The 25,368-nt window shown below is 42.5% G+C and overlaps 1 protein-coding gene across 1 annotated transcript in view; it reads right to left on the minus strand.

Annotated features, from left to right (window-relative positions):
• RNF145 (ring finger protein 145) overlaps positions 1 to 25,368 on the minus strand; it is a 119,392-nt gene that overhangs the window by 73,349 nt on the left and 20,675 nt on the right. The window contains exon 2 of the mRNA XM_054977383.1: positions 11,415 to 11,628. Coding sequence (XP_054833358.1) covers positions 11,415 to 11,598 — 184 coding nt within the window. The 5' untranslated portion in view covers positions 11,599 to 11,628. The remainder of the gene's footprint in view (positions 1 to 11,414; positions 11,629 to 25,368) is intronic.

Genomic DNA, 25,368 nt, shown 5'->3' on the forward strand with positions numbered 1-25,368 from the left:
AGAAAAGGCATTCTGGAGATGGAAAGAGGAAGGCAAGAATAGGAAGGAAGAAACTTGAGCAAATGCAGGTATCATTCAGTCTGATATTATGTATAATATTTAATTTAATGGGATTTACTCTTCAGTAAATGTGCATAGTACTACAACCTTAAGGATTAGGGCTAGGTAGGCTTCCTGAAGGATTATACAGAGGCATTCCCCCCAATGAAATCGCTCTTGTCTTCTCTACCCCCTCCTGCCTGACATAGCCGTCCAGCTATACTCTTCACTCCCACCAGTTAGTCCTCCAATCTTACCAGCATATTTGTAGCATAGAAACCTCCTCCCCTCCACGAAAGCTTTCTCTGCTCTTTCTCCCCACCCCTGTGGTCCTGTCTTGCCTAGCTAGTAGCCGCCAATTGTCCAATGCTCCTCCATCCATGCGAGATCGGAGGAAAAAAAGAAAAGTCAAAGGAACATTTTCCCACAGAGAGGATACCTCATGCTGCAAGCACATGCTTGGAACATCAGAGCAGTGACTGAGAGGGGTGAGAACGGCCAGGCCAGGCTATGAGAAAAAGAGAGATGGTAAAAGGTGTGCTTTTGTGGTAAATGAAATCTCTGAACTTCCCAGTGATAAATTTATTTTTTTATTTCATTAATCCCCAATGGGGAGACAAGGTGGTTTACATAATTCTCTTCTCCTCCATCTTATCCCTACAACAACCCTATGAGGTAGGTTAGGCTGAGTGGTTCTCCCAGATCAGACTGACATTCCAGCCATTACATCCCACCAGCAACTAACCCTGCCTCACCCTACCGCTATACTCTTCAGAGAATGTGCAAAAACAGGCAGGACGTATAATTTATTTATATCCTGCCCTCCGCAGGATCAGGGCTGCTCACAACATCCATAAAATACAATAAATTAATCATAAAACTATAAAATCAGTAACAATCCTAAGACAGTTGTTAAAATAGTCCAGGCGCCTTATCCATAGGCTACTTAAATAAACAGTCGGGAGTTCACATATAGGCCTAACACATGGCCGAGGGCAGTCCCAGAAAAAGTGGTGGTCTTAGGTGGAAGAGAGGGGAATCCCGGCTGGTCCTGAGCCAAAGACTCAGTAAAACATTTCTGTTTTACAGGCCCTGTGGAACTGTAACAGGTCCCGCAGGGCTCGGATCTCCAGCTGGAGAGCATTCCATCAGGCTGGTAACGCAGAAGAAGTCCTGGCCCTGGCCGAGGCCAGACAGATGTCCTTCAGGCCGGGGACCACCAGGAGTTGCTTGTCTGCAAAGCTCAATGCCCTTCAGGGGACGTAATGGGAGAGGTGGTCATGCAGGTATGCAAGTCCCAGTCCATGAAGGGCTTTAAATACCAAAGTTAACAACTTGAACCAGATCCGGAACTCCATTGGAAGCCAATGCAGCTGGCACAGCACAGAATGAATGTGTGCTCGAATTGGCATTCCAGTAAGAACATATGCTGCTGCTTTCTGGACCAGCTGTAACTTGCGGGTCAGGCCCAAGGGCAGCCCAGCATAGAGTGAGTTGCAGTAGTATAGCCTAGAGGTGACAGTTGCATGGATTACAGTAGCCAGGCCCTGGGGCAAGAGATAGGGCGCCAGTTGCCTGACCTGCCAAAGATGAAAAAAGGCAGACCTGGCAATGGTTGTGACCTGGGCCTCCATTAAAAGTGTGGCATCAAAGGTCACACCCAGGCTCCTCACTGTCAACAAAGGTTTCAGTTGTACGCCGTTGAGGTTTGGGAGCCGGGTACCTAGCTCCATCACCCCACGACCCAGACACAGAACCTTCGTCTTCAGGGGATTCAATTTCAGGTGACTCTGACGTAACCATGCCATCACGGCCTCAAGACGCTTGGCCAAGGAATCCGGATCGTGATCAGACTGGCTGTCCATCAGCAGATAGAGCTGGGTGTCCTCAGCATACTGGTGACAACCCAGCCCAAATTTGTGAACTACCTGGGCAAGGGGATGCATATAGATGTTAAATAGCATCGGGAAAAGAATCGCCCCCGGTGGACACCGCATACCAAAAAATGGTGAGCAGACATCTGTTCCCCAAGTGCCACCCTTCTGTCCCGGATTGCAAAAGGAGGAGTTCAGCCATTGCAGGGCTGTCCCACGAATCCCCACATTGGCGAGGTGGTGGGTCAGAAGATCGTTTTCGACCGTGTCGAACGTCGCTATAAGATCTAAACGTATCAGCAGTGCCGACCTGCTCCAATCCAGGTGTTGCTACAAATCATCTGGGAGGGCAACCAGAGCCATCTCCATACCATGGCTGGGCCTGAAGCCGGACTGGAATGGATCCAGGATAGAGGCATCATCCAGGTATACCTGCAGCTGTTCCGCTACCACCCTCTCAATTATCATACCAAGGAACGGAAGATTCGAAACTGGGCAGTAATTGGCTGGATTAACAGGATCCAGTGATGGTTTCTTTAATAAGGGCCACATCACTGCCTCCTTCAATGATTTTGGGAAAATCCCAAAACTCAAGGAAAGATTAATGATGTCAGCTAAAGGGACACGAATTTCACCAGCCATGATGGGCACGGCTCCAGTAGGCATGTGGTAGGTTTCACAGCACACAGGACCCTGTATACCTCCTCCTGGAAGAGTGGCCTGAATTGATCCAACATCAATCCTGAGGACAACCAAGGTGTCTCCAGTTCGCATACTGCATCAATTGTGGTGGACAAGTCCCGGTGGAGTGACAGGATCTTATCCGCAAAATAGTCTCCAAAAGCCTCACAGCTTATTACTGAATTTACATTTTTATATGTCCCATTTGTGAGGGACGTTAAAGACCGAATCACTCTGGAAAGTTGTGCTGGGTGAGAACTAGCGGACTCAATGGAAGCTGCATAGTAGTCTCTCTTTGCAGCTTTCACTGTTATCTCATAGGCCTTCATAAATGTCCTATGAGATGTTCTTGTCACTTCATTACGGAATCGCTGTCACACTCACTCTAGCTGTCTCAGGTCTTGTTTCATCAGTTATAGCTCCTCGGTATACAGAGAAGGCAATGAGGAGCGATCTCGCCAATGGCTTCAGAGAGATGGGCATTCCAGTCCTCTATCAGCTCATCCAACGAGCTGCCAGGGGGCATCGGATCCCACAGAGCATTCTGGAATCCAATTGGATCCATTTGACTCCACGGGCGAGCATAAATCAGCTCATCATCCAAGCCGGGGTGTGTGTGTGTGTTGCGGTGCACAGACAAACCCTAAGGATGAGGTGGTCTGGCCATGGCACTGCTATGGGTTCATCCAGATCCACCTATATCCCCACCCCAAAGATCAAGTCCAGCGTGTGTCCTGCTTGGTGTGTGGGCATCAATACAAACTGGGAAAGTCCTAATGCCGCCATGGAAGCTATCAGGTCCACGGCCCATGAGGAGGCAGCATCATCAGCCTTGACGTTAAAGTCTCCCAAGATCAAAAGCCAAGGATACTCCAAGGCCCAGCCAGCCACTGCCTCCAACAGGCCAGGCAAGACATCTGCTGCTCCGCTGGGTGATCTGTACACCAGACAGATGGCTATACTCTCCTTGGCATCCCACCCCAGGCCCACACAGTCAATGCCAGCAATGTTTGGCATGGCGAGCAGCCTGATGGAGAAAGACTCTCAAATAAGCACCGCTGCCACACACACACCCCAGGCACTATCCCGTGACTGATGAAGGACTGAGAAACTGTGGCGGGGGGGCTAGCTCTTTCAGGCTGACAGTTTCACCTTCCTGTACCCAGGTGTTGGTTGTACACACCAGGTTCACCTCTTCCATTGCAAAATATTGCTGGAGGGTTGTGTTATGAGTGAACTTGGTGTTGCACAACAACAGTGACAGGAGAGAGCATTGAATCCTAGCCCCACTACCAGCATCCCTCGGGATGGGGCAGAGGTTGGAAGGAACCCGAGCATTGTCATATCTCCAGCTCCTTCCCTTATGATACCTAGCCCCACTGTCATACCTCCCTTGTCCCTTGCAAGCACACTAACAGTAGGTCTTTCCAAAAATCAACCAAAACAAATAAAAAAGGTGGCTCTATAGAGGCTTGCAACCTAGCTCTAACTATAGCAACTTCAACATTCTTAACAAGGGACTAGTGATCAAATAAGAGTCATCATCAAGAATAGCTTCAGGTACCACAAAAATGCTAAGAAGAGAGTGCAGATGGACTTGAGCTTACCTCTTAGTGCTTCTGCTAAGGGGGACAAACTGCTTTCCTTTGTGGAGAAAGGCAGGATACAATACGATCTAATTATCTGACCCACTCCTCTGTCCCCCCTGCAAATGAACATGCACAACTCTGTATATCACAGCAGTATCTAAAAAGAAATGCACATTATTCAGTGCACCAACAGAAAATAAGGGATATGTTGAATAGGTCTGGGCTTAGAAAACTATTTGTAGTCCTCTTTACAGCTCAAACAAACAGATGTTAACTGCCATACCACCGGCCACATACGTAACACCAGTTACAAAGATGAATTAAAAATGGGAGGTGAAGAGGCTTGCTACTGTGTTACTTTATTGTCTGAATGCTACTACGCTGGCCTTGTGCTTGTGGCAGAAGTGCATACATTTTGGCAACAATAAGAATGCAAGAGGAAGCAAATTAAATAGCACAGAGATTTCAGAATGCAGGAAGAATGTTTTAGCCTTCCTGTGGCTCCTGACTGCAGAAAATTTAGCTATTTAAAACAAAGCTTAAGACAGTGATGGATCATCACACCACATGAAAGTTCTTCTCTCCATGTGCGTGATCAGAAAGGGACACAAGACCAAGTCACAAGATTATGTGTTCATTTAAAAATAGCTACACTCTAAAATAGAACATTTGAAAATTAGATCCGTCACTCAACCTAATGTCTGCCGAGGCATGAAATACACTATGACGAGGTTAGCATAAAGTGTTTAATCAAGACTACAGTCCTCTGTCCCCTGAGCATTTCACACAGAAAAATGGATAGGGTACTTGTTAGCTGTGCCTCAGAATGAAGCTTTACGATGAATTGTCAGCAAGGTTGCAAATATTGAACAGCGGTGGTGGTCTAGTTTCCCCAAAGTGTTTTCCTGAACTTTCTGCCCCAGAAGGGCATGGCTACTAAACATTTTTGGGGATGCCATTAGGATAAGAGCAAAGTCTGAATGTCCCCCTGTCTAGATGAAAGGAAACATAGAGCTGTTACCAGAAGCAAGTTGGACAGGAACAGGGAATAAAAGCACCAGAAGGTGGATGAATGTGAGGGAAGAAAGACATGCTCTGCATTCAGCCACTGCCCCAGACATGGATGTAGCTTGTTTCTGATGTCCAAATGCTCCTCTCCTTTCAAGCTCAAAGTATAACTGAATATTTCTGGTTTGAAGCTAACTATGGTTTCCCATGATGTATAAATGAAAGTGCAAGATTTTGGGGTTTTATCGCTCCCTACAAATCAGGATTCTAAATCATGTTTATGAGGAGTTCTTGGGACCTTAGTTTCAAAACAGGAATCCTGAGTTACGCTCTGTGCAAAAGGGAAGGAGGGCACAGATATGAGAAACAAACCATGGCCATGCCTGTTATAGCAAATTATGGCGTACTGTGAAGTCTGAATGAAGCCAGGATCTTTTAGGCATGAGCAAGATTCCTCCAGCCAAAGCTTTTCCTGCAATAATGCGGAAGTAGCCAAATCTAGAGGCAGCTTCTAAAATTCTGCATCAGTATTAATAGCCAAATTTTATTTTCTGAGTGTACCCAATGTAGGTCAGATGGTATGATACTACATAGCTTGAAGGTTCTTTTTAAGGCACATTCTATTTTTTTAGTGCACTTAGTTACTATATATTTAGTACATTAAAATATTCCATGAAATTAATAATGCCCTCATGGAACAGGGCCTATTTCTGTAGTTGTACCATGGTGTCATCTTATAGCAAAGGTATAAGTGAAGGCCTGGGTACACAAATAAAAATCTGCACATTTTTCATTTAGGCACACAACAACCATGCCCTACATTTAAGGCAAGTTTAGTTTTTCAAATAGCTGCTGAACCTTTTAATGTTATTTTAAGTAACATTTGTGAGTTCACCACAAGGTTGTTATTTGCATGTGCACAGACCATAAGTTACATGAATACGTTTCTGTGCATTTGAAAATATACTCATGTAACTTGCCAGAAATCTAAACACATACATCGAGGATGCTCTCATTACAGTAAGGGCATTTTAAACATTAAAAAATCATGCAGGAAACAAACATTCTTATGTGTAATCACCATAACGGTGTCTGTTTTTCCATACTTAAATGTGTCACAACACTAATTATCAGCATTGCATGAATGGTAAAGATAGTCAACCAGAGAAACAGTCAATATTCAACACCTTTGGATTGCGTCTTCATACTTGTGTTGATGACTTGAGAGATCCAACCTTTAATAGCATCACAGGTCCAATAACATTGACTTGGTCTGCATTTGATACTAACTTCCTCCCCACCCTTCTCTCAAGTCTCTGCTCTAGTATTTACAGAAAGCATGGGGGAATGCCGGTGTATTTTCTCATTTGCACAGGACATGAAGGAAGTAACCTCAGGAGTCTCTCCAATTGTTTCTTATCTTCTCCTAACTCCAAAGCGAATGCAGATTTCTCTTAACTGCTTTAAGATGGGAAGAAGATTAGAAAGACCAGGAGACTCTAGCTATTTTTTACCTTCTCTAAACCACATGGCAAGTTAGAACTTGGAGAGAATGTGCAATTCTGGGCATCCTACTTGCCAGAGGGGTATGGAAACATTATCCTGGTAAGCCAATCTGTGGGTGTATTTTTGGTTATACTGTTCAATGCCATATACTTTGATGGTGCTGTTTAAGTAATGCCCCTTTAGGACTGGGATACTGTACCTTCCCCTCCCATTACAGTCCGCCTTGCAGTGCAATCCTAGACAGAGTTGCAGCCTTCTAAATCCATCAAAGTCAATTTCAGAAGAACGTAACTCTGCTTCGGATGACACTGCTAAGATTAACACTGTGGAGGAAAAAAATCAACATATTAAAATGAACATTATGACACAATCCATCTGTATCATCCTCTGGTTTTCAGTTTATACCCCACAGAAATCTTTCAGCCATATAGATTCCACATTTTGTAGGCAAAATACAAAACACAACATATTAAAAAATGCAACTCCCAATTGGTAAAGGAGGTTATGGTCTTCTCCAGTCTTAAAATATACCACAATGTATTTTTAATGGCATGCATGAGATTCTGAAATGACAAATCAGCAAATAAAACAACAAAAATGGCTGGAATGGGTTAGACTTGAAATACAACAAATTTAACTCCAACAAGGTGGCAAAATACTAGGTTAATAATCTCTTAGAAATCCAATGACATTCTCCCACTCTAATTGCTGCTAGGAGGGTGTGGAGGGACTTGGGTTAGTCTTCAGGTTTGACCCATATCATCACAGAGACTTTACATTGTCGGACAATTCTATCATTCAGACAGGAAATGCACAATTATTTTGCATGACTGGGTAAAATCTGGGTTTATGACATCAATTTAATTTCTGGAAAATGTAACAACCCTTTGAGAGCCTTCAGGTAATTTCACCTGCCTCAATGAGCATTCTGACAACACTACCCACATGTCAAAATTGGCCCTGATGTCTTAGCTGCGCAAGAGACTCCAGAAAGCACTTCTACTCTCTACACTGGACAAACAAGTCAGTCCCTATGCAAATAATGGGCATAAATCTGACAACACTCAAAAACTAGTGGGAGAACAATTTAATCTTCCAGGATCTCTGGTCAATCTGTTCTGGAGGAAAATTCCTTCCTGACCCCAAAGTGGTGATTGGCATTACCCTGGGCATTTAAGAAAGGACCATGAGAGCCTAGCACCAGCTCATCCTTTCATGCTCTCCCTCTCCCAATCTATGTACATACACAGTGAGTCACAGAATCATCATTGCTGTCAGTGACCATTTAGCTTCTTCTTAAATATTTCCAAGGAAAGAGAGCTCACCACCTCCTGAGGAAGCCCATTCTAATGAAGAACAGCTTTAACTATAAGGAAGTTAGAGATGGGATGCAGGCATGAAATATAGTTAGATCTGAGCTGAATTGTTAGAGCTCTATGAAAGTTGATATAAAACTTTGTTTCTTTCCTTCCCTTTCATTTTTTCTTCCTTTTCTCTCTCTCTCCCCCCTCTTCTCTGTTTAGGGATAGGAAACAGTATGGGTTTATGGAAGGGAAAAGCTTGTTGATAGTGTTTATCATATATATTTAAAACTTTAAATACAAAGGATGCCACTGTTACACAGCAAGCTCTTTGAAGCAAGAAGTATTTTGCTATTTGTATTTTCAACACAACATGACTTGGCCTGTAATTCCTGGGCATTTCAGCAATGAACAAAATGCTGACTTCCTTTGGGGTCATAATGAGACAGACACAGATAGCTATACACACACCACTCCAGGGGAGGAGTATATCTTTCAGTTTAGAAAGAAGATATTTCTACAGTTCCTCTGCCAATCATATGTTCAATCACAGTAGGCCAAGGCTAGGTAACAAGTTGTAATCTGCAATGAAAATCAATATGCTGCAGGCAATAGATATGTAAGCAGATAGTTGTCACATTCCTACAATCATGGGATTAAAACAATTACTGGGTCAAAACAGGCAATGCTGTTAAGTTGCTTTAGGAAGCAATATGCCTAACTGGAAAGAGCTGTGTATCCTTTAAACTTGGAGCTAGATTTTACAAGGAAGTGCTGCCCAGCACAATAGGAAGGCCACATGCCATGATAGGCAGCACCAGAGCGCCATCGTATAATGAACCCAGTTCTCATTGCTGCTAAGACAGCAATGTTCTGGAACAAGGCGAATAAACGCCAAATGAATAGATCTCTGTAGCTGGGGTCAGATCAGGGTTTGACTTGCAAGTCCCTGTAGAACAACTATTTATCTGGCCATGATATCTGATTGTGTCACACCATTAAGACAATCCTATCCTATCTCCTCCACCAGTAGCATTAGGAAGAAAAATCAGAGTTTTCCTACAGTTTGATGTATTAGCCTGGGGTGCTGGCACAGGGGTAAAATGGAGATGCCAGCTAAAAATCAAGTTATCTCTATATCTGTATTATCCCTGCCAGGCAACCTCAACTTAGTATGTATATAGTTATTAATCTTGTAATTCCTTCCCGATCTACTTGTTTAACTCATAGCTGCAAATTCTCTCTTAGCTGTAATGTATTATTTTATTCATATATGAAATGTTCTTTCTTGCTACTAGCATTCACTGGGGTTGGGCAATCCAATCTGCACGTTAATTTGAAGTACCTAAACATATCCTAGTGTAGTCCTATTAAAATTCAGAACTGAATCTCAAGTATTTCTTCTTTAATTTGCAAGCCATACTGTTACAAATCTTATCTAACAGCTCGTATATCTTAAGAATAGTTTCATTCTTTTTGAAACACAAATAATTTTTAAAAGTTTCTACTGCAAATATTGCAGCAAAACCCCAGAAGCTTTGGCATTCCCAAAGTTATTTCTGCACTGATAAAAGGTCAACAACAAAAGTGTTATGACAGAGATATACCGCCTCTGTGTAGGGAGCTTACACTTAGCAATCATACCTAATAGGTTTTGATAGACCTGCTTTCCACAGTTTTGTCTAATACTTTTAAAAGTCTATTTAAAAGTCACCACTCGGCATTGTACCTTGTAATAATAAAGTCCAATTTATGTCCAATATTTTGAGGAGCAGTACTTTCTCTTTTCAGTTCCAAAGATATTCCCAATTAATTTCACTAAATGACTCAGCTATAATGGGGGGAAGAAGAATGATCTCTTTCTGTTCCCTTAATTAACATACAAAAAAACAAGGGTCTGATTGTTTCCCAGAATTATGTTTAATACTGGGAAACCCAGTCATCCAAATATACCATAAATGTATTTTGACACGTAAATCAGGAATTCCAATGGCTTGAAAAAAAATCCAGATTCCCTGATGCCAAATTTGGTGGTGTGCACCATCAGGCAGCCTTGGGACTACAGGAAAGGCCACCGCTGATCAGACTGACTGCTTATCATTAAAGGGCAGGTGCAATGCCCATGGCCTCCAGGGACCCAGTGAATAAGTAACTGAACAGTGGCATTTCTATGTGGTTGCTCATTACCAAACAAAGGAATGAGCAGCAATGACTCTGAAGAGGAGCCGCAACTCCTGGTCTAACAGAGGGTAAGAATGCAGCCCAGCAAGATTCAACTTGCATCCTTCTTTGTGCTCCCCACAAATGAAAGAAAAGGAACTATGTGCCAAACTTTCTTTGGTTTTGATTCAGAAAGGGCAAGCAGGAGGAGGACTAGGGGGTGTATATTTTAAAAAACCCTTTATCCTATGTCATTCTTCTACACCTTGTCTGCAAAATCATTGCACCAGCACTACAGCTTACCCGTAATCACCTGCTCCCTTTCCAGGATCTAATCACTGGCAACTCCCTATCATCTAAGATTCTTTCTTGTGCGTTCCTGCTTGACTCAGGGCTTTCACACACTACCAAGTCCTCATGGCCACCAAAAGGACTTGGAATACACGTACACCAGAAGTTCCATGCCACCAAGGCACTGACTGCTACATGCTTGAAGAAGGGGCTTCAGCCTTCCCTTGTGCCATCTTTGGGAACTGAAATGGCCCCTGGGAATTGCTATTTGTTCTACAGGAAAAACTTATACGTTGCTGTCATAACATACTAGTGTCCCAGAAGAAAGGCTCCCAAGGGCAGTTTCAGTTAATGAAAATGGCACTGGGGGCGGCGGAGGGTAGGGGGGGGCTGAAGTCCCTTTCCCATGAATATAGTGCTCAGAATATGGTTCCCACATGCCTGGAAAGTAAAGAATGCATGTTGCACATGTCATATTAAGTCCTTGTGGTGGCCAAGAGGACTCTGTATCATGTGAATCAGCCCATTCAGCTGCCCTTTCCTTTCCCTGTCATTCAAGCCTCCTTTGCCATGGAGTGAGGCCACCAATATCATTGCAAGTGCCAGCAAATTGCAAAGGCTGCACTCTTCTCTCCTTGACAACTGTGCTAATTTAAATGGAGGATTGTATTGGATGATGAAGCCATCAGTAGCAGCCACTGCTGGACAGCTCCTTACTTGGGCATTGTTTCCTAGGCTTGAACAACTGGACAATGACAATGACAATGAATTACTCAAACATACCTTCACTGTTTGGGGGGGAACAGGCACTCAATCTAATGAAGCAGGGTTTATTTGCAAAGATGCCATTATTCATAAAATAGGAATAAACCACTATTAAGACATGTTTGAAGTGGAAAAGCAACATTATTTTAATCAGACATTAACAAGGAATATATACTTATGTCAACTGAAATATAACTTACCGACATAATGCATATTAAGGGCCAAGTACTTGTACTGGAACAAGGGATTGTTGTTGAGACTACTTCTTTGGATCTGCTGAAAGAAAGAACTGACATCCCATCTGTACAAGACATCCAAAAGCATGATGCTTGGCACCCGCAAGGCCACGTTTAACACTGCTTCCAACTTCTCCTTTGCAGCCATTCTGTTTGTTTTCAGGAAATACGTAGTAGACTGTAAAAAGCAGAAAGTAACGAGTAAATTTCAGGATACCAAAACTGTTCTTTAATGTAAGAATTTGTCTGTTGGATCCCATCAAAAGTCCATCAATGCCAGTATTCTGTCTTCATCAGTGCCTAGACAGATGCTTTTGAAATGCATGAACAGGAAGCAAATTATTTGGCTTGTATCCTATACTTTTCATCCATGCAAGCTTCTTCTGGGTTCTATGAATGCAGTCCTCCCTTCCAGTAACAAGCTTATCTTGCTAAGCATTTTACATCTCAATAACAGACAATGGTCATGTGAAAGTAGAAATGCCCAGGGCTATAGTGTTAACAGTCAGATCCCCTCCCCACACTGCACGCACAGTTTATAGATATGGAATATCATAAACCCCTTCCCATAAGTTCTAGGCAGAGTGGATGCCAGCTGGCCTGGAGACTGGAAAGTCACCAAGTTGTGAGTCAGAGGAGGGATGACTGACAGCCCCCAATGCTTTACAGAGCAGCAAAGATAAGAGGCTTCCTGAGAAAACTCCCTGCCTAATTTCATCAATGCCTTCCTCTACCTCCTCTTTCCCACTTACCTAATCAAATCTATTCAGCACTTCTGATAGCCTTCCTGTCCAGCACTTACCAGGTCATCAAGCTATATTTTTACCTATAGACTACCAGATAGTCACATCAAACCCTCCCCAAGTTATTGTCCTACCTCCAAACAAGCCATTAAGTCACTGTTTTGGGGAGCAAGATGTCAGCATTGCTCCAGGGAACATTTTGCCCTATAATTGGGCTCCCCAGCCATGTGCTCAGGGTATGTGCGCCTTGGTACCCATCCACGCACACCCAATCCACTTGGGCTTCTTCTCTCTGTGAAACGTTGGCCGTTTTGCTGCTCCTCTACAGACCTCTCCCTCTCTGAGATTGATAATCTCAGAGAAAGCAGTTTCCCCAAAAACTGCTTTCCCATCTTCTCACTTTTTTTTTTATTTAGCCCTGTGTGTACACTGTGTGTGGTTTTCTGTATGGTTAACTTTTATTCCTCTGTTAACAAAAAAGCCTTTCCTGTTGAATATGTGCCCGTTTATTTGAGAGTTCTCTAAGGGAACAATCCCTGTATACACAGGTGGAGAATCCCAGTTACCCCCTCTCGCTTGTCTCTTTTAATGCTAATTCCCCCAACTAATTAAGGAAACCTCCTATTTGCGTAACAATAGAAAATGGGATTTGTGGTAGACAGTTTCTGTAGCACTAAGAGAGAACTGCACATGGAGAAAAGGCACAGAATCCAGGCCAATGTCAGCTGCCCCTAGAAGCTGGTATTCAAAGGAATATTGCTATCTACCACAGAGGTTCCACTGAGGTATTACAGCAAATTGCTAGTGATATACCCATCCTTTGCAAACTTTTAAAAACTGGTCATACTATGGAAAGGATCTTACAGATGATTTCCATAAATGGAGTGGACGGGCAACTTTAAGTCTTCCCAACTTCTTTTAATTGCAGGTCCTGTGCCTAGGAGTAGCATTTTGGGCTTCAACAGTAAGGGGCAGGAGATGAAAGTCTGCTTAGCTAATGGATATCTGTTCCATCAGATTCAAGTCTACTTCTGTCAATCATTAAGTCAACTATGGATTATGCTTTAAACATATGTATAAAAAAAGCATAACCCTATGAATGAGTTTCATTCTATTTGTAAAAAATCAATTTGCCAGAAATTCAGCAGTGATCTTCCTTCTGCTCTAAATTTAGACTACTCTTGTCTGTTTTCCATACTGACAATCTGACACACTGACTGTAAAACAGAGCCACTCTGCTGGCAGTAATGGGCAGTGAGAACTGAAGGCTGCATGGAAAGGGCAAGCAAGTGCTTTGAACATTTTATTCTTCTAAGTGGCTCTTCAACTTTGTATCTATGATATATCTAAGAAATTTATCCCATTGATCTATTGGGTAGGACTTTTATTTCAATTAACTATGAGATCATAAAATATAATCACTGTATCAAAAGTGACAGGGTAATACAAAGTAACAGTAAATCCTGGGATTTTTTGGAGGCTCTACATCTTCTGGGAATACCCCAGGACAGTAATGGTTGGCCTAAATATAGTAAGAAAACTGCATTAAGACTATTCTTGAAGCTGCATTCACAAGGAAAAGAAATGGAGGAAAGGCAATTAATAATAATAACATAACATTCGATTTATATACCGCCCTTCAGGACAACTTAATGCCCACTCAGAGCGGTTTACAAAGTGTTATTATTACCCCACAACAATCACCCTGTGAGGTGGGTGGGGCCATACTTCTCACAGCCATACTTATTTCTTACTGCAGCATAAGACAAAAAAACTCACATATTCTAAGACCACAACTGTGCTATCCTTGATGCGCAATACTAAAATGCAAGAGCTACAACAAATCCCTATGGCGCTGGAAATTGACAAAGTGAGATCTCATTGCAATGGTTCTCTTCACTAGCCTGCGATCAGTTTAATTCTTAGCTGTTATTTCTATCTATATAGTATATTTTTACCTTGTTCTTCCTTGGAGAAGCTCAGAGAGGCATACTTGATCTCCCATTAACTTCACAACAATCCCGGGAGATGAGCCAGTCACACACACTCTTTTAACCAAACCAAGCGCCTCCAGACCACAGTATGACACTGTAACTGCTACACAGTGTTAGCTTTATATTTGGGAATAAAGTCTCAAAACTCCAATTAATGTCCCTATTTCAACACAATCTATGGAATGAAGTTAAAGCTCAAATACACAGATGATACAGCATTTTTACACACTATGGCAGAACTGATTTTGTTTTAAATACCTATGTTGCATAGAACTGGTAACAATGAAATCTCTGTTCGGTTACAGAAGGGGAAAAAAGATTTCCCTTTCTTCATCACAGTTAGATATTGCAAAATTTCATACAAGTAATAAAAAGGTTCAGTGCCCTTAACCTACAATTTTAGGCTCTAACTCTTCTCCTGAAGTCTACTCTCCTCAGAAAGCTATATACACATACAACTCTCAGGTCACCCAGTTCAACACATCAGCTGGCTCCACTGGAGTTCCGGATCCAGTTCAAGGTGTTAACCTTGGTGTTTAAAGCCCTTCATGGACTGGGACCTGCACACCTGCGGGACCGCCTCTTCCATTACGTCCCCTGCAGGGTGTTGCGCTCTGCAAACAAGCACCTCCTGGTGGTCCCCGGCCCAAAGGTCTGGCCTCAACCAGGGCTGGGGCTTTTTCTGCCCTGGTCTTGGCCTGATGGAACGCTCTCTTATTGGAGATCCGGGCCCTGCGGGACCTGTTACAGTTCCGCAGGGCCTGTAAAATGGAGAAGTTCCGCTGGGCCTTTGGCTGAGTGCCAGCGGGTGTCCCCCTTCCATTAAAGACCACTACTTTTTCTGGGGCAGCCCTCGGCCATCTGCTATGCCCATATACGGACTCCCAAATATTTATTTAAATAGCCTGCATCTGGACTATTTTAATGACTTTTAAAGATTATTATTGATTTTATGGTTTTGATTGATTGTGTTTTATGAAGGTTGTAGCCACCCTGACCCCATTTGTGGAGAGGGCGGGGTATAAATCAAGTCAATCAATCAATCATTAATGACCTACAACTTACGTTGAACAATGATACTCTTTAATCTCCAGGACATTTAACTGATGACCTAAAAGTCGTTGTTCTTAAACAGAGAAACTTCAAGAGGAGATTACAACATGAAACTGCTGAAACTGAGTTCATTCACAAATTCAGAACAATGGGCCCACCCCTACCCCAGGGCTGAACAGAGATTTAGGATTCTTATCTCACTACAGGTCCTAATTTCTGCTCTAATCAAGTTGCATTTTACCGGTACATCCTGACTTCTTCCTTTGCTACATCCTTCCCATCTAATCAAGCTGCACTATGCCTTTACATCCTGATGACCTCTCTTGTAACACCCTGTCATGCCTCAGGTAGGGTGAGCTACCTTATGGTGCCACCACTCTGGGATTTAGGGTGCCTTGGGAAGGCCCAGAGTACCCTCCCAACCCTTCTGACTTCCGTAGCTTGGCCAATAAACAGGTGTGAGGACCCAGCAGAGTAACAACAAACAAAAGGATTTATTTACAAGGAGGTCAGTTAATATCAAACAAACAAGCAAACAAGAAGCAAGGTGCATTAGCAACAATAGATGGGTGAAAGCAAAATAAACAAAAGGCCCTAGCGTGACTGAACTCACTGTCCCTCTGTCTGCCAGGCCTGTCTTCTCACCCTACCTGGATGACGGCCTCTCCCCCTAGCAGAAATCTCCTCTGGCCTGCTCCCTGGGAGAAAGAATGCAGGCCTTTTCTCCTCCCAGACTTGTATAGCACTAGCCCCCTGTGTTCTGACTGGCCAAAAAGGGAGCCAAAACTGCCCAGGGGCTCCTGGGAATTGTAGGCAGGCCTACGCCCACTGCTAACAGGCTTCTGAGGCCTTGCTAGGCCTTCCTGGCACAGCCAGATCATGACACCTCCCCCCACCAGACCAAATCATGGGCTTCAGCGATCTGGATCCCCATTGATGTGGTCTGCAACCAGGGATCTGGGCTGTGCTCTGCCACCTCTGGGATAAGATGGCAAGCAATAACCTCCTAAGAATGATAGGGCTTCAAGGAGTTTGCATAATAAACCCAGGTAGGAAGGTCTGTGTCTGGTGACTGGACTACATATTTCCCCTCCCCCATGAGGTCCTTGATCTGGTAAGGCCCCTTCCAGGAAGTGTCCATCTTATTGCTCTTCATAGGCTTCAGCACCATAACTAAGTCACCAGCTTGGTAAACCCACTCCCTGGCCTTTTTATCATGCCAGGTTTTCTGTTTACATTGGGTTTCTTGCAGCTGCTTATGGGCTAGTGTTAAAGCTTCCTTTAGGCAGTTCTGAAGCTTGTCCACAAAGTCCAAAACATTAGTCTCTAGGGAAGGTAGGGAACCCTCCCAGTGGTGTTTCACCAATTCCAAAGGTCCACGGACTTCCCTTCCATAGACCAGTTCAAACAGGGAGAATCCCAAGCTGGGGTGTGGACCTGCCTGGTAGGCAAAAAGGAGCTGAGGCAAAGCCAAGTTCCAGTTGTTGGAATGGACAATTACAAACTTCTTAATCATCTCCCGGAGTGTCCCACCGAACCTTTCCACCAACCCATTTGATTGGTGATGATAGAGTCACTAAGTGCTGAACCCTGTGGCTGCGCCACAGCTTCTCCAACACCCCGAAAGAAAATTGGTCCCAGCATCTGTGAGAACCTCTAGGGGCCAACCCACCCTTGCAAATATATCTGCCAAGGCTTGGCAAATACCATTGGTATCGATATGGCTAAAAGCCACAGCTTCTGGCCAGCGAGTTGCAAAGTCTTTCAGAAACTGTGTGTACACATCTCCCTCTTGGTCAGCCTCAGGTTCTGCAGACTGTAGCTCACGTTCTTTGGTTCCTGGAGCACATGCTCTGCTAAGTCTTCTCCCACAAACATGGCCACCGGGATAAAATCGTGCACAGCAACTTTCCAAAGTCCATTCCAACCTTCATATGTAATCTGTACCTGGGCAACGGGCAGCAGAATACCTTCTGCTTCATGCAGATGCCTTACCCTCCTTTCTTCTCCCAGGAGGAGGTACTTGGGATTGATAAGAGAGTGATGCACAGTAGTCAGGAGAGAAGCAGTATCTCGCCAAGCAGCAACTTCACAGCCATCCACCATGACCTTCTTCCAGTGGTGCTGGGGAATATACTCTGGATCAAATGCAGGGAAAGTAATCTGAGGCCTCTCTGGGATCATGTGGTGCATGTCAGTCCCTACCTTGGGGCACTTATTCCGAACATGGCCCAACTGGTTGCACATAAAGCACCGTGGCACCTTCTTCTCCACCGTGGGCGACTTCCCACCAGCACTTGGGAAAACAGGTTGCTGTTGCTGGGACAGCTGTCCTTTTTCTTCTGGCTGCTTTTTGGACCAGGGTAGGGATTTAGGAGACTCCCTCTTATGCCAGTCCCGATGAATGCTGTACCTCTGCCCTCTGTAAGATTCATCCAGTTGCTCCGCCCACTGGCCTTCTTCTTGAAGGGTAGAAGGACTCTTGTCCACAAGCGGGAACCGAATGTGCTCAGGAAGAAGATTCAGGAACCAGTCAATGCACATCAGGGCCTTGACATCAGCCAGCGTCTTGGCTTCTGCAACTTCCACCCACAAGTCATAGGCTTTTCCCAGTCTGTGTATTAACTGCGGGTAGGACTCTTTACCTTCAAGCCTGATCTCTCTGAAGCGCTTTTGGGCCCCTTCCTTGGTGAATCCCACTCTCTCTCTCACTCTTTGCTTGAACAGCTTGTAACCTGTTCTCTCTTCACCTTCCATCTGGCCGGACACTGAAGCCAGGACACCACTCAAGTGCGGTCTCAGCTTTTCCATGCACTGCTCTGGGGGGACCTTGTAGTCAATGCAGACTTGTTCAAAGTTCTGAAGGAAGGCCTTGATGTCCTCTCCTTCCTTGTACAAGGGGTACTTCCAACGGTCCTCTTTCACTGTGGCATCTGGAGGAGGCGGACCCTTTGCGAGCTTAGCCATCTCAAGCTCATGCCTCAGTCTTTTTGTTTCTAGCTTCACTTTCTCTTTTTTGAGCTCCGAGCAAGCTTGGTTCTCTTTCTCTTTCTCAAGCTTCATTTTCTCTAGCTCAAGGTCTGCTTGCTTAAGTTGCAGCTGAAGACACAAGACCTCTTCACTCGGGGGGCTCCATTGTTCTGTCTGTCTCTTCCTTCTCAGACATGGGCCCAGCAGCCCTTGCTTGGGTCTTGCTTCTAGGAACAGGCGCGTCCTCTGATTTTGTCTTCCCAGTTCACAGGAGCATGCACTACCTATTCTAGCCTCACTATCCAGTTGACCCGACAGCTAAAACATAAACAAAATCTTCTTTCACCACACCTTTATCAGACCTTTACTTGGTCTTGCAAGCACCTTCAGCAAAAGTGGCTTCCTTAAGCCAAAAGCAAAAAAACTTTTTGGTTTTTTTAAAGCCAAATGTCACTCTGCCTTACCAGGGTCCAAAATTAGTCCATCCCACCACTACAGCCACCATGTCATGCCTCAGTTAGGGTGAGCCACCGTATGGTGCCACCACTCTGGGATTTAGGGTGCCTTGGGAAGGCCCAGAGTACCCTCCCAACCCTTCTGACTTCCGTAGCTTGGCCAATAAACAGGTGTGAGGACCCAGCAGAGTAACAACAAACAAAAGGATTTATTTACAAGGAGGTCAGTTAATATCAAACAAACAAGCAAACAAGAAGCAAGGTGCATTAGCAACAATAGATGGGTGAAAGCAAAATAAACAAAAGGCCCTAGCGTGACTGAACTCACTGTCCCTCTGTCTGCCAGGCCTGTCTTCTCACCCTACCTGGATGACGGCCTCTCCCCCTAGCAGAAATCTCCTCTGGCCTGCTCCCTGGGAGAAAGAATGCAGGCCTTTTCTCCTCCCAGACTTGTATAGCACTAGCCCCCTGTGTTCTGACTGGCCAAAAAGGGAGCCAAAACTGCCCAGGGGCTCCTGGGAATCGTAGGCAGGCCTACGCCCACTGCTAACAGGCTTCTGAGGCCTTGCTAGGCCTTCCTGGCACAGCCAGATTATGACACACCCCACCCACCTTTGGCTGGAATTATAAAGGCTCAGGGATCTCCATTCCTACTCGAGTCTGAAGAAGGGAGCTCTCAAAAGCTTACACTCTGAAAATCTTGTCAGTCTCTAAAGTGCCACTGAACACAAATCTTGGGGATTATGTGCACAGTCAAATAAACACAAACCCAGGCGTGAGTTTTTTTTTAACTATTTATTTTTCATTTTACAATTTACAATATTCATAAATACACATAACAATAATACAAGAAACAAACCTTGGAACGGTCAATAACAATAACAAAGCCAATGTAATAGACTACAAAAACAGTGCAAGGGGGAACAGTGAGGAGATATTCTCATAATATAGCTAAGAAGCTAAAAGTATTGATGTCAGCATTAGTATTGTGTAAATAATTCAAAAAGGGCAACCATTGCGTAAAGAATGATGACTGATACTGTGGTTTATCAATAGAATGAAGGCGGTCTGCTATTTTTTCCATAGTAAAAATATCCCATACTTTCTGAACCCACTGTTGTAGCTTCAGAAGCTTGTCTGATTTCCAGTGTGCTGCTAGAAGCATTTTTGCAGCAGCAAGTAACATAAATATTAAATTTTTCCGCACCTTTGGTATGGCAGGGTCTTCCCAAAGACCCAGCAAAATTGATTCTGGAGTCATGAGCAGTTCATAATCTGTAATCTCCTTAATTTTCCTTGAAATTAAGTCCCATAATGATTGCATCTTGGGGCAAGACCACCACAAATGGATATAGTCACCAATTTGACCGCACTTTTTCCAACAGAGCGGTATTAAATTGGGATTAATTTGGTGTAGAAATTGAGGAGTCATGTACCATCTCGACAACAATTTAAAAGACGACATTTTGATGTTGATTGCGTTCGAATTTAGGGGCTTGCCAGACCATATTGTGGACCATTGCTCCTCTGTTAAGGGGGTACTGCAGTCCCTATTCCATTTCAATTGGTACCTTAATGAGGATTGATCATTTTGTGAGTTTAAATTAGCATAGATGCTAGCTATGAGGCCTTTACGATGAGGTTGTATTTTTTTTAATAAACGTTCAAAATCTGTTAACTCCCGTTTCAAGGAGTCGACAAATAGTTGGCTGCCTATAAGGTGAGATAATTGTAAGTATTGATACCAAGGGACCGCAACCTCTGTATCCTCTTCTATTTGCTCCTTAGTTAGGATGGCCCCATGTTTGGTGATGTCAATGATCCTAGATTTCTTAATTACCTTCCATTGCTGAAATGAAATTAAATCCTGACCTGGTGGAAACCACGATTGGTCCAGGAAGGATGATAGGGGTGAGGGTGTAGGAGCTAGATAGTTTCTTACCCTGTCCCATACAGATATAGTAGATTTCAAAAATGGATTGGCAAGAGTTTGGGTAGGCCTGTGTTTTGGGTCTGTCCAAATTATATCCTTTATATCATGGGGAAGAATATGTGCAGTTTCAGCGTATGTCCAGTCTGAACTATCTGAGGAATGCAAAAGAAGCACTATGTTTGCTAGCTGCGCTGCCATATAATAACATTTTAGGTCTGGAATAGCCAAGCCACCCTTTTTGGTTGAACGTTTCATGGTTGAAAAATTAATTCTAGGATGTTTATTAGCCCAAATAAATTTATTTATAAGAGTTTGCCACTTTTGGGTATCTTGATCAGTGAGATTAATAGGCAGCATACAAAAATTAAATAAGAAAAGTGGTAAAATCATGGTTTTGACAAGTTGTATTCTTTCAGTCCAGGATAAAGTCAACTTGCTCCATTCTTTAAATTCACCTATAACTTTGAGTTCCAGGGTTTTAAAATTAGATTCCTTTAAATTTGCCAGGTTGACAGAGATCGTGATTCCTAAATAGATCCAGTTCTTGCTGATCCATTGGTATTCATAATTGGAGGCTATCTGAGCTTGTGTGTCTGGGGCTAAATTAATAGGGTAAATTTCAGATTTAGATTTATTAATTTTAAGACCTGATAGTTGACCAAAGGTATGTAACTTGTCTTCCAAGGGAGGTAACGAAGCAGAAGGCTGAGAGATATACAGAACCATATCATCAGCAAAGAGAGAAAATTTATATTCATGACTTTTTATTCTAATGCCTTTGATCTCAGCTGATTGTCTTATGGATTCCACCAGAGGTTCTATGGCAAGGGCGAACAGTAGTGGTGACAAGGGGCAGCCCTGCCTGGTCCCTCTTGTAAGTTTAATATCCTTTGAATTTATACCATTTATTTTTAACCGGGCCGTAGGGTTGGCTTAAAGTAAGCTGATTGATTGTATAAAAGTTTGGCCAAAACCCATTTTTGACAGGAGTCTCAGAAGGTAATTAGTTTCCAAGCTGTCAAACGCTTTTTCTGCATCAAGTGACAACAAGAGAGCCTCCATTTGATAGGTAATGCAATGATTGATTATATTAAGAGATTTACGCACATTGTCTGCCATGTTTCTGTGTGGAATGAAGCCGTTTGGTCCGGGTGAACATAATGATTAATGATTTTGTTTAATCTGTTGTCCAATATAGCTGTAAAGATTTTAGCATCCTGATTCAGCAAAGAAATCGGACGATAGGATGATGGGAGCAGGGTGGATAAAAATCAATGATTTTTTTTTAAAAAAATCAAAAAATTTTTATTTAAATCGGATTTTTTGATTTAAATCGGATTTTTTAAAATTTAAATCGGATTTTTTTAAATAAAATGCTTTTTGAGGAAAATATATTACCATCCAAAGGTTATTCCATCATGAAATAAAGATTAGTTTTTAATTATGTAGAATAAGGCTGTATATGTTTATTTTTTTTGGTAAATAAATTCCATTAATCCATTCACAATGTCATGCTCTTCCAGAGGTTTTTGTAAGATTATTGGGCAGTTTCTCTGCCTACAATATATTATCACCGATGCTTGGTTTTGCAGTTCTCAAAACTGAATTTGTGTCAGCTCAGCAGAGATCACATGCCTCTTCTTCACAGCAAGAATGTTATAACATGAACAGAGTTGAGAAAAAGACCTTAATCCTATTGTTCTACAAACCTATGAAGACAGAATCAACCCCTTCAGTGCTAAGTTTCAAGAAGTTCAGTGAATAGAAACAATATTTTTCTGATTGTTTGGAGTGGAATAGATCTGCACAAGAAGAAACTAAGTGTGAGGAGGGAGGGGCAAGCAGTACAAAATGAAAGTGACACTTTTTGAGCACAATATTGCACAAGTCTTTGGATCTTTTGTGTGTATGACCTGAGGTTTATCACATTCTTTCCTTGGAGGAAAAAACCTATAATGGCAGCAGGCCATAACAGAGACCCAGTTTGGGAATACTTTAATTATTTATTTATTTTATTTATTCAATTTATATACCGCCCATCCCCAGGGGCTCTGGGCGGTGAAGTTCCTTTACCTATCGGTAAGGCAGGCATGCGTGCAAAATGCAAACACTGCAACAAAGAAATGCAAGGCCTGGTGGCCCGAATGAGGCAACATCATGAGAAGTGCTGTGATGAAGATGACCAAAGAAACACATTTGAACAGGCAGGATCTTCAGGTTGGTAAACATTTTTATTGAATCATATTTCTAAAGACTGCCTTGAACTGTCATGTTTGAGCAAAATTATATTTCTTATTATTACTGCATGTTACTGTCATTTGGTACAGTTATGAAGAAAAGCAAATATTCCTTTTGGGGCAGTGCTGTACAATAAGCAGAAATTGTATAAACAATGACTTTTTTGTTTAGGGGAATTCATCGTCAACATTAAGGATTCTGGAAACTATCCACCTTCAAAATCACCATCCTCCTGTTCTACAGTTTCAGAGTTATCCATCCCGGATAGTGCTTCATTTGCATCATCATCAGACACCCACAGTATATCACCTAAAAGAAAGAAAAAAACCTTCCCTCCTGGAACCACCATAGATAAGTTTGTGATAAAAACTAGCAGATTAGAAGAAGAGTTAATTGATGAAAAAAATGCCCAGTTTGTTTATGCAACAAACTCTTCTTTCCGTCTGACTGAGAACCCACATTTCATTAATATGGTTCAGTCACTGAGACCAGGATACAGTCCACCCTGCAGAGCAGATGTTGCAGGGAAACTGCTGGATAACGTGTATGACAGAGAAATGGAGCAATGTGCAACAGCTCTGGAGGGTAGAATTGTTAACCTAAGTATTGATGGGTGGAGTAATGTCCACAATGATCCTGTTGTATGTGCTTGTATAACAACAGAAGAAGGGAAAGTCTTCCTTGCACAAACAATTGATACATCAGGAAATGCACACACAGCAGAATACTTACAAGAAGTGGCAGTAAAAGCTATAATAACGTGAACAAAAATTCAAATGTCTAGTACGCAGTTTGGTCACAGACAATGCTGCAAATGTATCCAAGATGAGAAGAAATTTAGAAGAGCAGGAAGGGAATACAAAGCTAATAACATATGGTTGGAGTGCTCATTTGCTGCACCTCTTAGCCAAAGACTTAAGTGTTCCAGAAATAAAGACTAATGTTGTTGAAATTGCTAAATACTTCCGTAACAATCATTTTGCTGCAGCAGCTCTGAAAAGGATGGGTGGAACCAAGCTAACGCTCCCACAAGATGTTAGATGGAACTCTGTGGTGGACTGTTTTGAGCAGTATATCAAGAACTGGCCTATTCTGATGACAGTTTGTGAACAAAATCGAGATAAAATAGATGGCACTGTCACGGCCAAAATCCTCAACATTGGGCTTAAGAGAAATGTTGAACATATGCTGAGCATCCTGAAACCCATCTCTGAAGCTTTAAACAAAATACGGAAAAATAGCTGTTTTATTGCTGATGCTGTTGAAATTTGGAAGGAACTGAGTGAACACTTAAAAACAGAACTACACATGGACAGAATTAAATTACAAGCATTTAAAAAACTAATGGGACAAGCACTGTCTCCAGCTCATTTTTTGGCAAATATTGTCAATATCCAGTACCAGGGTCAAAACTTAAGTGCTGAGGAAGAGGAGTTAGCTATGACATGGGTATCCAGCAATCATCCATCTGTAATGCCAACTATAATAAACTTCAGAGCTAAGGGGGAACCATTCAAGAAATATATGTTTGCTGAAGATATTTTAAAGAAAGTCACACCAGTGAACTGGTGGAAGTCACTTAAGCACTTGGATTTAGACTGTTCAAGTAATGATTTCACTTTTAACAGCAGTAGCTTCTTCTGCAGGCGTTGAAAGAATATTCTCTTCCTTTGGACTCATTCATTCTAAATTGAGAAATCGTTTGGGACCCGATAAAGCAGGAAAGCTTGTTTTTCTTTTCCAGATTATGAACAAAGAAGATGAAGAAGATGACGAGTGAGCTACAGAGGACAGTATTTAAGTTTTTCATGTGTAGGCTGGGCTGACAGTCTAAGTTTCTTAAAAAATATATATTTTGTTTAGCCAAATTAGTTAACAAACATGGATGTTTGTTTAAGCAAATAACATATGCTGTAATGTCATTGTTTCAGTTGAATAAATAAAACTATTTAAATTGTTATTATTAAGGTAATGATCATTTTTCTCCTTCCAATAAAGTACAACAGAAAAGTTGTCCAAATATGAATGATTAACCTAAACTGGGGATAATTCATCTCACAATAAATTAACTATGTGTTTCTAATAGTATTAAAATCAATATTTTATACAACTGTAAAACTAATATGAAAAGTTGTTATTCTAAAAATCTTCATTACTTGCATATTAAAGTTATACCAGCAAGAATTAGTCTTTATGTAGAAAACTATGATTTAAATCAAGACTTACTGACTAGTGATTTAAATCAAATCCACCCTGGATGGGAGGGTGACATCTTTACCTTTTGGGGGGATCACAATGACCGAGGCTTCATTCCATTACTGAGGGAAGATGCCCTGGGTAAGAACTGCATTGCAAGTCAACCTGAGTGGTTCTGCTAAGCTATGTGTGAAGCTTTTATAAAATTCGGCAGGAAAACCATCCCTGCCAGGAGTTTTGTTAAGTTTAAGCTTCTTGATAATCTCTGTGATTTCTTGGAGAGAAATGGGCGACTCCAAGAATTCCCTATGTGCTGGCCTAAGACTTTTTAGGGAA

This window comes from Eublepharis macularius, chromosome 4, assembly GCF_028583425.1.
Source record: "Eublepharis macularius isolate TG4126 chromosome 4, MPM_Emac_v1.0, whole genome shotgun sequence".
Lineage (NCBI taxonomy): Eukaryota > Metazoa > Chordata > Lepidosauria > Squamata > Eublepharidae > Eublepharis > Eublepharis macularius.